The 12,273-nt window shown below is 30.9% G+C and overlaps 2 protein-coding genes and 1 long non-coding RNA gene across 3 annotated transcripts; 1 reads left to right on the top strand and 2 right to left on the bottom strand.

Moving 5' to 3' along the window:
• Nucleotides 1-2,999: 2,999 nt before the first annotated feature.
• On the bottom strand, nt 3,000-6,061 carry LOC106390719 (probable bifunctional methylthioribulose-1-phosphate dehydratase/enolase-phosphatase E1). The gene is made up of 12 exons (XM_048751729.1): nt 5,757-6,061; nt 5,495-5,631; nt 4,997-5,092; nt 4,804-4,923; nt 4,649-4,738; nt 4,423-4,551; nt 4,142-4,297; nt 3,911-4,060; nt 3,723-3,824; nt 3,533-3,642; nt 3,337-3,455; nt 3,000-3,242 (listed from the first exon to the last, which is right to left on the bottom strand). The coding sequence occupies exons 1-12, from the start codon at nt 5,959-5,961 to the stop codon at nt 3,151-3,153; spliced, it is 1,506 nt and encodes a 501-aa protein (XP_048607686.1). The 5' UTR covers nt 5,962-6,061; the 3' UTR covers nt 3,000-3,150.
• On the top strand, nt 3,176-3,719 carry LOC125584020. Its single transcript, XR_007321029.1, has 2 exons — nt 3,176-3,290; nt 3,462-3,719. It is a non-coding gene; the product is annotated as an uncharacterized LOC125584020 (long non-coding RNA).
• Nucleotides 6,062-7,056: 995 nt separating the features above from the next.
• On the bottom strand, nt 7,057-8,643 carry LOC106418934 (early nodulin-like protein 2). The gene is made up of 2 exons (XM_013859672.3): nt 8,121-8,643; nt 7,057-8,026 (listed from the first exon to the last, which is right to left on the bottom strand). The coding sequence occupies exons 1-2, from the start codon at nt 8,302-8,304 to the stop codon at nt 7,185-7,187; spliced, it is 1,026 nt and encodes a 341-aa protein (XP_013715126.2). The 5' UTR covers nt 8,305-8,643; the 3' UTR covers nt 7,057-7,184.
• Nucleotides 8,644-12,273: the final 3,630 nt, after the last annotated feature.

Here is a 12,273-nt window from a genome sequence, read left to right as displayed (position 1 = left end):
TAATTTTCACATATACGTTAATCTTTTTTTTTTTTTTTTTTGACAGCACATATACGTTAATCATATTAGGTAATTTCGTAGCTTTTATTTAAGGAAAGTGCAAAACATTTTTTGGTACGTTATTTATCAATTCGATAGTTAGTTTAATAAAAAGTGTAATATAAGTTAAGATGGACCAACCTATTTTTCTAGGAATAGTATATTTTGTATAGTTATTTATTAAATCAGAATTTATAATCATACGGTTCTATGATCGTTCATATCGTTTTATAACAAAATATTTAAATCATCGATAACAAAATTTTCAATGTGAAATCTTTAATAAGTTTATAATTTATAAATGTTCTTGAAAATTCATTGAAAGTTTTAATATTAAAATATTTATGTAATCTTATGGTATATAGTGTTTAATATATATATATATATATATATATATATATATTTATTTATTTATTTTATTATTAAATGATATTTTTTACTCATATGGTTTTAAAATCATGTGTATCTTCTTATAATAAAAATGTTAAACCATTGATCATTAATTTTTAACATAATAATTTTAATAGTTTTAGTCATTTATTATCGTTTTTAAAAATTCAAAATATAACATATACGAAAAAAAACTAAATTTTATTTTTATAGCTAATTTGATTGTTTAATTTATTTTAATAATATAAAATTAAACAAAAAATGATGGAGGAGATATTCATTGTTATCAAATCGTTATTATTAAACTCATTAATTGTCATATATATATTAGTCATTTATGGTAATTCCGTAGGTTTTATTTAAGGCAAGAAAATATCATATCATTATATCATATAGTTTGACCAACTTATGTATCTAACAACATATAAAAATCGAATGTGGACCTACTTATTTTTCAATTGAATGTAATTGACTACCTAATTGAGTGACACCTATGCATTGGGGCCTCTTTTAATTAATACAAAATTGAGGTTACATCTTTTCAAATGTTCCTCAATTAATATATAAGGGATATAAAAATACTAGTCAACTATTACTCATTACATTTGTTTTTCTTTTGTCAAAGTCTTTATTAACAACAAAAAAATGTTAGACAAAGGAAAGACATTGCAAAAGACCGTTATGAAGTTAGTGTCCCTTTTGATTTTAAAAACTATCTACTTAAACAAATTGGCAAGATATAGTTCCACCTCAAGAATGTGGCACTTGCCCCCATGAAATTTTTATTTCTTTTTGGCATCTCCCCTACTAAAGCTTGTGTTCTGGCCTTTTTTCATATTTATCTATAAATTTCCACCTCTCAAATTTCTTTCTACATCCGCCCATGTATAGTCCACCAGTTTTGTAATGAGTCTTGTTATATGTTCTCTGTGAGATTATAATGTGTATGCCCTTTGGAGAAATTTTTGCTATAGCCTATACTTCCTCATAAGTCTCAAGAGCTATATTTTTTTTGAACTATATCTAATTGTTACCCGCGACAATTTTGAACTTTGTTTTAACTTATGAATCTTGTGATAACGGTTGCATTAGCTAAAGCATCTCTGCAGAATCTGTGAGTTTTGTCACTCAGTTCCTCGCGTGTGATGTGTGGGGTAGTGATTGATTCCCAAATAATCAAATGGCCGTTTAATGGTTTTATGGTTTTAGAGATCTCTTATACTTTTTTCTAGTCTCTCTCTCTGATTAGCTTCTTTCACTGAAGTTGGATAGTGGCAACCAGTTGCAGCAGGTATACTAAGGTATTTCACTCAAATCATCTCCGCTAAACATAAACTGACACACTCAGTTTTTGAAAACATAAATTTTAAGAGTATAACTTGTAATTAGGATAAGACTTGCGCTTTGTACAGAATGAGTTTATTTGTATATATTATTGACAATTTAATTTATATATTTGATCATTTTATTTATACATATACAATGTTTTTGTTGTTATTATATATATTTTTCGATGGACCGGATCAATTTTTATTAAAAATTATAGAACTAAGCTATAATTAATATATCATGGATTGATCGGATTGGACATTAAACAAATTATGACACAAAAACCTTATTTTTTCCACCAAACACATTTTTGAAAAAGTGAATAGTATTGTTTCCATAGTTGAATTATTTTGAAATTTATCTTTCATTTGGTTTTGAAAAGTTTCAGATCAATCATCGAATTGATACATGTCATTTTAATGCTTTTAGTCGTATGCTTAAAGAAAACTTACATTTTTTGTAATTTGAAGTCGTTTTAAAAAATTCAAAATATAACATATAAAAAAATATAACATATAAGGTTTTCTCATTTTTGTAATTTAAAGTCATTTTAAAAAATTCAAAATAAAACATATAAAAAACATCTAATTTTTTATTATATGGTTAATGTGATTGTTCAATTTTTTTTAATAGTATAAAATTAAACAAAAATGAAGAAAGATGCAAAAATTGTTATCAAATATGTATTATTCATAGTTATTCATTGTCATATATATGTTAATCATATTAGGTAATTTTGCAGCTTTTATTTAAGAAAAGAATATACGCTTCTTATATTTTAGGTTAATATAATGTTCCATAGTAATTAGATTTGGACCAACATTTTTTTTAATTGATTCTTAAGATGCCACGTAAGCTAAATTGTCATTCTAATTAAGCGACACCTAAACATGATCTCTTTTTAATTGGTACAAATTTAAGGTTACAACTTTTAATGATCCTCAATTAATGTATTCTATTTGGATATGCTAGTAATGTTCTAATGTACTAACACATAAAATATAGCCATTTTTTGAAAATGATATGTATTATATACCTAATAATATGCACATTCTATCATAATTTAAAATGTAAATTAATAGTTTTGTTTATCCTAAATGGACCTTCCAGAATTATATTCTTGTTATCCCAAATGTTATGTATAGATTTGTTCTATCTTTTCTATTATTTGAAAATATATAATATATTTTAGTAATAGATTTGGCCCCAGTAGTTACGTTTTGCCCACTTCATAACTCACATGCAAGAACCAAACTTTACTGAATTCACTGATAAATCAGAGTCGAGCTTTGTCAAGCTCTCTACATATAGATTTATTATCAAGTCCATTTATTTGGTAAGTGTGATCATATCAAGTACAACACCAATAGGAAACAACACATAGAGGAATCTCTAAATTTGTGAGAATGATGTGACAGTCTTGAACCCGTGATTCTCTGGTAGGGAAGCGTTTCCAGGTCGAATAGATATAATCGCCTCCAGACCTTTTCACAACCGCAAAAGGTCATCAGAATCTCTATAACCTTTCACAGGTAAAATAGTATCTAGAGATAAGAGTTTTGTGCATGTGTTTATTACCTGCGGCTTTTGCAGCAGTAGCTTCTTGATAAACATCTGTCACAAAAAGAATCTCTGAAGGATCATCCACTCCAAGAGTTTCTGTAATTTCCTTGTAACTCCTGCTCTCTTTCTTGTTTCTGCAGCCAAGAAACGTATGAGACTTTGGATCATCATCTTCTATTGAAAATGGAAGTGATGGACTCTTTTTATATACCCGATTGTAGTGTCGAAAAAGCCAGATAAATACTTCCTCAGATCTCCATAGGCTGTGTTCCCAAAGAGAAGCCTTTGCGCTAATCTACTACCACTAGAATATATGTAAACCTATTCACAACACCACGTTAGACCTGTGAACAAAAATAAATAAAAACGACATTTCTCCTAAAAGCTTTACATGAACATACCTTAGTTCCTGAAGAATGCCATTTCTCTAAAGCGTCTGCTATATCTTCGAAAACGACAGACTTCAGTTCATTACATTTGAAACCTGTTCGCCATATGTGACCCTTCAATACAGAAACTCCATATCAGACATTACAAAAATCAACAGAACAGAACATAAAAAGTTGGAATCTTGTTTTTGTTTCCTCACTTGTAATTCCTTTAAAGCAGTGATCTTTCTATCGGCTTTAATCATTGCCTCCACATTAGAGACGATAGCTGCAATGACCTCGTCTTTTCCTTCATCAGCATGAGGTACAGGAACAGCGCCGGTTACACCTTGTCTCAAGTCTTCCTCAACCTGCAACATATACCAGAGATGAACTTTGGTCACTTGTTTATTACAAGAGATGATGATAAGACAAAGAAATTCCGTTATCACCTGAGCCCGCAACAACTTAATATCCTCTTGAGTTTCTGCTGAGTCGTACGTCAAACTCAAATGCTTCCCAACGTTTTCACGAGCATAGGGAAAGAGAACATCCGTGACGAATGTTATGGGTGTTGTTGTCCCTTCAATGTCTAGGACAATGCATCTCTGTGCAACCAAAAAAAAGAATATAACTATGCAACCAAAAAAAGAATATAACTAAAACTAGATTTTTGTGAATCCTTGACTATTGGATGTAACATGTAAGACGATAGAAACCATAGGCTTTATACCCGAGTTGATTCTGTTTGGTTTTGTGAGTGTATGGGTCTTTGGATAGGCCCGTGTTCTGGAGTAGCAGCATCCAGACCCAGCTGATGAAGCTTGATGGCAGCATCAAACAAATAATGGTAACATTCAGCCTGGAAACAAGCAAGCATACAAGTTTTTATATAGCACATGGTATGTGAGTGTAACATAAGTTTTTCAACGAAAATAACAGAAGTGAATTGCAGAAACCTGAGTCTTAGCATGGATCCAGGAATCACCCCAAATGTAAACTCCATGATTGCGTACCAACACTGCTGTTGCTTTAGGATAGGCTATTATCTGAAAATGTGAAAAAATCATTCTTGTGTTTCATATTAAAGCTTCCTCAGTATATATAGACGTACAGCTTTGGTGAGGGAATCTGTTAGCTCATTCTCATAAGCTGTGTTCTCTATGATTGGGACAACGAGCTCGTCATAGTATCCGTGACCTTGAATCCCTTTGATCATCTCCATGTGAGTTATCTGCGTATGGTATGAAGAAACATTAAGATCCAAAGTTTTAAATGATGTTTAGGAACTTTTTGATCAGGCTTACGCGAAATTCTTTGGCTTGTGGATTAAGCATTGTCACAAGACAAGATTCCATGCCATGGCTGTGAATAACAGCTCCAGCATTTCGCATCTCATATGCCTGCACGCAACAGTACCTCATAAGAGCTGTTCACCAGGCGTTAGAAACTATAACAAAGTCAATGCTATGCACCTTTTTAATAGAGTCAAACTATCTCACTATTCCTAGAGATTAGACATAAAAAAATGAAATGTAAAATCATAAAACAGAACAAACAAAAAACATTTGGTAGGGGCAAAAGAATGGAATTTTCACTTGCTTGAAAACTGCAAATAGCTTTAAAACAAACCAAATACACCTTGTTGAAACATACATACAAATCATAGGTAAGTTTACACTACAAGAAGTAAACTCAAAAAAATTTACAAAAATGCACATTCAACAAAGAGACTACCTCAAGATTAAGTACCATTACCATTCTCCAACATACCAAGCTAATTACACAGAAAAAAAAAGAAATACCTTCATGAAAAGAGGAGCACAATCAGTACACTTGGGAAGCTTATTAGGGTAAGGCTTAGGAGAGGGTGCAGATATAACAGATCCATTAGGAGATAAGATGTACATATCCTCAGGCTCCATCCTCTCCTTTTGAACACCTTCACCACATCACAAACTCGAATCAGCACCCGCCACAACAAGTTTAAACCTTTTTTTTTTCATTTCAATCAAATGTACAAAACAAAGAACACTACTAAACACAGACACGGGGAGAGAGAGAAACCTGAAGGAGACATGACGATGAGCTGGTCGGGTTTAGGGATAGAAGCATCGTGGACCTTGATGGTGATGCTGCCTCCTGTTCCGGACACCCAACCCTGTGTGTAAAAGTGACGGCAGAGTTCAGTTACTAGCGAGCTTGTCTCCTTCACCTCTCTACTCTCCAGATACGCCTGCGGAAAGCCGATCATCGCCTCCGCCGCAGCCATTTGATTCTCGGAGAGATTGAAAACCGATTCTCTTGGCTGCTTTCCCAACAGTGTGATTGATTCCTTTTTTCTCTCTTCTTCGTTTCTTTTAGATTTTTAAAATGTTTTTTTTTTTAAAGCACAGCGTTTTTCTTGCTTTTTTTTTGTGTGGGCTATTTCATTAAAAGCCCATAGTTTTTGAACTTCTGTATTGACTTTGTTCATATATTGTGAATACACTGGTATATGGAATGTTTCAATAGTTTTAAAAAAGTTATCGAGGTACATGTCCCCTAGTTTGGTTTTGGTTCGGTTTAGTTTTTAGGTTCGGTTTATTTGGGTTTAAAAAACTATAACCAAAGTCAACACAAATTAGTTTGGTTCAGTTTGATTTTAGTTCGGTTTAGTTTGTGTTTAATTCAGTTTAATATGGTTTTGTTTGTGTTTGTTTAGTTGCGAGTTCATTTTTAAATTTTGTTTTCGTTCAGTTACAAAATATAACTATTCTTGTTACTGAAAATTAATTTCTTCAAATAAAATGAAATAAAAAGTAAAAAAAGAAGGGGGGGGGGGTTTCACATTATCATAACGAAAAAAAATATTTTCTACAATTATGCATATGCAACAAAAATGAAATTGATGGGTTTTGCATATGAAGAAAATAGTGATTTAGTGTCCAAATTTATTTATGTAATCCAATAATTTTATATTATTATTTTCAAACCTAATATACATGGTAATTTTTCAATTTTGATGTTAATCTATACAATTTATATTCTTTATTTTATTTGTAGTTGTATTTATCTTATTCATTTAAAAGTAAAATGGATAAAATTATGTTTACTAGTTTAAATTAAATGTTAAATATATTAAATTTCAGTATTATTAATATATTTAACTAATCTACTTAGAAAAAAAAAACAATTCGGTTTGGTTTGGTTTAAAGCCAAACCATACTGAACCATTTAGTTTATAAAATCTCAAACCAAATGATGTAGATGTATATTTTGGTTTGGATTTAGTAGGGTCGGTTTGGTTTAGTTTGGTTCATTTTTTTTTTGCCCACTCCTACATCTAAATGTCGAATGAAATGCTTTTAGAACAAACACGGCGATATTAATAACAGAAGTAATAATTCATAATGCAAACACAAGGACACACTCAGAACAAATAATAAAAACCCAGCAACAACAGAATAAAGAAATGTAAATCAAACACACATAACCATTCTTAAAAGAAAAAACTTAAGCAAACATCGAAACGGTAAAAGCCACAGTGAAGAGGGTAGACATAACCGAAGTAACGGTCACAATAGTTGCTGCACTGGGACTTGGCGCCGGCGCCATGTTGTCGTCAGAAGGAGTTGGGGACGAAGGTGGAGTCTTCTCAGGCGCTGGAGAAGCTGGAGTAGACTTGGGAGGTTTCTCTGGGGTAGATGGTGAGGCCTTTGGAGGAGTAGCAGGGGATGATCTTGGAGAGTTCGTGGGGGACGGCGAAGGAGAATGTTTAGCTGGGGACGTTGCTGGAGCCTTGGACGGAGACACAGCCGGTGAGTGAGCAACAGGGTGCGGGGATGGGGAAACAGAGGACTTAGGCGAATGAGCCATTGTTGGAGCTTTCGCCGGTGCAGTTGGAGAAACTGGGGAATGTGCTTTTGGAGGTTGAACAGTCCATGGAGTCTTCGCCGGAGAAATATGAGAAGCAGGGGAGTGAGCTGTCGGAGATTTGGCCGGTGCAACCGGAGAGATCGGGGAATGAGATTTAGGCGAATGAGCGGTTGAGGGAGCCTTCGCCGGAGCAACTACCGGGGAATGAGACTTCGGGGGTTGAGCAGTCGACGGAGCTTTGGCCGGGGAAATGGGTACCTTCGGTTGATTTCTGATGGCGAGGACAAAGACTATCAACTTCTGTCCCTTAGCACAGTGCTCTTTATTACCACTGATGAAATAAAAAGGACCAGATCGGTTTAGAGCAATCTCGGTTTCTCCATTATCAAACTTCTCTATCGGATTGTTAACGTTGCATGCGTCGTAATCTGCTTTCGCGACTACTTGCACCGAGTCTGATCCCTTGGCATACTTAAAGTCTACAAAATATTTTAATATTTTTTTGTCACAAACAATCACACATATATAAATAAAACTCGTAATATAAACTCGTAGCAATAGAAAGGATCTTACGGATTGTGTCATGGACTTTGAAACGTTTACTTTCAGCCCAAGAATTGTAACCCTCATGTGGTTTTTCGACCCAATCGCCTTTACCACCGACCTGAAACTTATGTGCATCCGCAACTGAGAAGAGGGTCACAATAGAAGCTAAGACGACGAAAGAAAAACAGAGACTTTTCATGAGGGCCACCATGGTTAAAGAGAAGCGGCGAGATCTGAGATTAGGTTTTAGTGCGTCTTTGGTTCCTGGGGAATGAGTATTGATATATAGTGCTAGAAGTTTAGAAGACTTGGAGGCGAATCTTACGAAAATGGGAAATGAAAATGTGACAGATTACTTCTTGCTTTAATAGTAAGGAATATTTTTGTTTAAGGTAATAAATAATAATTGGATTTGAACGTTGACAGAATGGATTGAAATGCATTTATGTGTGAGAATTGACTAACGTATATAAACTCATTTACCATAATTTTTATTATTTACTTCTGATTAAAGACATCCATTAGCGTGTGACTAGATAAGTTGAACTTGAATTCCGAAGTGGGTTTCGACTTTTAAATCTGAAGAATCCGAACTGGAGGCTACTTTTAACATTTGATTATCTTGGAAAGCCCAAGTTAACTTTCGAACAAAAAAAACCCAATAGCGTTTTTTTTCTTTTGTGCGCGTAGCAACAATAACAAAACAGTTAGGCAAAATATTTATGAAGAAATTGTAAACAATTATATAGCTATAAATTATATGAAGATGCAATCAATGGAAAGATGCAATTAGTAAAGAAAAGAATGAAGACCAACTAAGAGCAATTGTGAGCAGGCCCAAGCCTACAATTCAAACGGAGGGGCCTCATGAAGCTTCTTACTACTGTCTGGTGACGCGTCATGGAAATCATCGAGAGATCTCATAGGGATTGGTTGGTCCTTCTTTAGTAAAGAAGGAAACCGTCTCCTCCAAGGGTCTTCCTCTCTGAAGACAGTAAACACAGTGGGAGAAGCAGAGGCTGCAGCTTTACTGAATTACTGTCAGCAGTGCAACAGTTACGAAGACTCAGTTATAAGCAAGTTGCATTTTATGGCTGATTGCAAGAATATGATTGAAGAGTTAAATCAGTTGAGGACTGAACAAAGTACAAACTCTCAAAATGAACCGCATCAAGGAATGCGCATATACTTTTCATTATGTATCCAGAGAATCTCCAAGTCATGTGGATGCCTTAGCAAAACAGGCTAGAGTTACTCATAAAAACTATGTATAATAACCTTGGATCTTTTAATGCAATGCAATTTGGTTGACAAAAAAAAAAATATAGCTATCTATTGGTTTTGATTTAGCTCTTGCTAAATTGGACTATTTTTCTATTTTCTTTTTTTTTCAGATTTAATGAAAAAAACTCTGTTTGCAATATTTTGATCAGCTATATCTCATCACTGGTTTGATTTATCTTTAATAAAAAACTAGGTTAAGATATGCGCTTTGCGCGGAATGAACATTTTATATATATATTATTTTATATATTATATATTTCTAACATATTATGAAATAATAAATATATATTAAATAATTAAAAAATCAGTAACTATTACTTACATAATTAAATTGGTGCAGACATATAAATAAATTTTATTAATCTAAAAAATATTTTTTCTATTTGATATGGTATATAATTAAATTTAAATGATAGTAATATATATGTAGTATATTTTAATATTAATATTTATTAAATGATGCTTTTTGCTCATATTTTTTTATCATTTGTATATGTTATAGCAAAAAATTTAAATTAGTGATAACAAAATTTTCACCGTGGGATTAATATATATATATATATATATATATATATATATATTCATATATCTTTTATTTTACTACTTATTAAATGAGACTTTCAACTTATATGATTTTTTAATTATTTGTATCATGACATAACAAAAATTTTAAACCATGGATCACAAAATTTGAATGTGAAACTTTTAACAGTTTTAGTAATTTATACTCGTTTTTAAAAATTCAAAATATAACATATAAAGAAAATTTTAATTTTTATTATATGGTTACTATGGTTGTTTAATTTATTTTAATAGTTTAAAATTAAAAAAATATAATATAAGACATACTTATTTTTATCAAATCTTAATTATTCAAAATAATTAATTGTCATATATATACTTTAGCCACATTAAACAATTCTGTAATTTTATTTAAGGAAGTAATGCATCACATTAATAATGTATTTATGGTTAATTTAATAAAAATCTTATTATATATTTAGATAGACCAACCTATTTTTCGAAGGATTCTAAGAATCATTCTAGTGATGATATGTGTTTACAAAAAAAAATGTTGTAATGTTTCTCAAATAATATATACTAGGTAATAACCCGCGCCTTGCGCGGAATGTGATTATTAGTTTCGTTATTTTTAATAAAAAAGACAATAAATCTGTTTAATCTGGATATTGGTTAGGTTTTACGTTTTTTTTGTTTTTAATCTTCTAAAATATAACTATTATTTTAAATTAATATTCATTTTAGTTTATTCGGTTAAAACATTTGATTTTTTGGTTTTTTTGGATAAAAACCTAAAATTAATATTATATGTTTATTTTCATATTATGAAGTTTAGATAGTTGTCATGTCGAACCAATAGTTTCATATTATAGTTTTTAAACAGATAATAGTTTAAGAAAAAGAAAAGAAAATTATTAAGACAAATCATTTCACTACAATTTGGTCGGTAGTGAAAGAAACATTAAGAAAAAATATTTCAACTTTCAAAAAAATTAGATACTTCAGCTGTGGTGAATACTTAGTTATAAGATGCTCACATCAAGGTGCACATGTATGTTTATGTAAAAAGTATATAAAAATAGTTGAAAAATATATAAAGATATTGTTAATTAATATTAAATGACATTTTTGTTCAGAATAATACATGAAAGATAAAATTAAAATTTATTTAAAATAAAAAAGACCTTGACATTAGTCATTTTTTCATCAAAAGAAAATAAAATTATATTCGTAAATAGGGGTGGACACATATCAAGTATCTGGATATTTGGAAGCATTCTTGTCAATTCGATCTTTAGCCACCTAGATATTTGGTGACTCCGATATCCGAAATATTTTAGAATTTTAAAGAATATCCGATTTGATTCGTAAATAAAATAAAATTTTAAAAATAATTTAATAATAACATTTTATTACAAAAATAAAACATTATATAACCTTTTAATTCTAGTACCTAATATAATAAATTTATATTGTAAAACTGATATAAAGTATAATATATATAATTCTTTTCATATATGTATATATATGCATATAACATATCGAATTAGATATATGTTCCTAAAAATATTGGTATTAGTGTTTTGCTTCTTTTTTGGATATTGTATTTTAGTATTTGATTTGTTTCGTAAAGTTTCAAATATCAAGATTTTTTTGTTCAAATCAAAACGGATAACAAATCGAATCAAAATTTATGAATATTTTGCTCAATTTTATCTGTAAACAATAAAAATAATATATATAGTTTAGCTTTTGATTCGTTATCTATTTTTATTCGAACCGAAAAATCCTGAGTTTTATTGGAACTATGTATGTGAGTTTTATATTAAAAAAATCACAAAGTACATAGTGTGAACACATTTATGACTATAGTGTGAACGCGTTAGCATATTTATTATCAAATTATTGTGAAGCTGCCACATGTCTATTATAATGTGAATGCATTTATTACAATGCTTCTCTTTTAATATATAAGGGATGAGATTACATATGCAATATATATGCTAAGTCTTATTATGATTACATGCTTATATCTCTTTGCACGATTATTTTTAGTGCATAGAGTCAAATCAACATATTTTGAGTCAGTACTCACGATCCAAATATGGAGTGATTAAATGATGAGAGATATGAGAGCAACTCTAATATGATATACTTGCATGAAACGAAAATTATGATGGTTTCGAGCTTTGATGAATTGGGAGGTAAACATCAATGAGGCCAAAGGAATCTGGTTAGAAAATTCACTTTGATAATGAAAAATACAAAAACATTTGTCTTTTAAGAAAGACCATCATTTTCGGTGATAAGGTAATTGATAAAATATATAACTTGGAATTTTCTGTATAAGGAGTAGGGAAACAAATACATGGAT

The sequence above is a fragment of the Brassica napus genome, chromosome A2 (assembly GCF_020379485.1).
Source record: "Brassica napus cultivar Da-Ae chromosome A2, Da-Ae, whole genome shotgun sequence".
Lineage (NCBI taxonomy): Eukaryota > Viridiplantae > Streptophyta > Magnoliopsida > Brassicales > Brassicaceae > Brassica > Brassica napus.
Note: the sequence above shows the minus strand (reverse complement) of the source record. Positions and strands in the feature narration are given on the sequence as shown.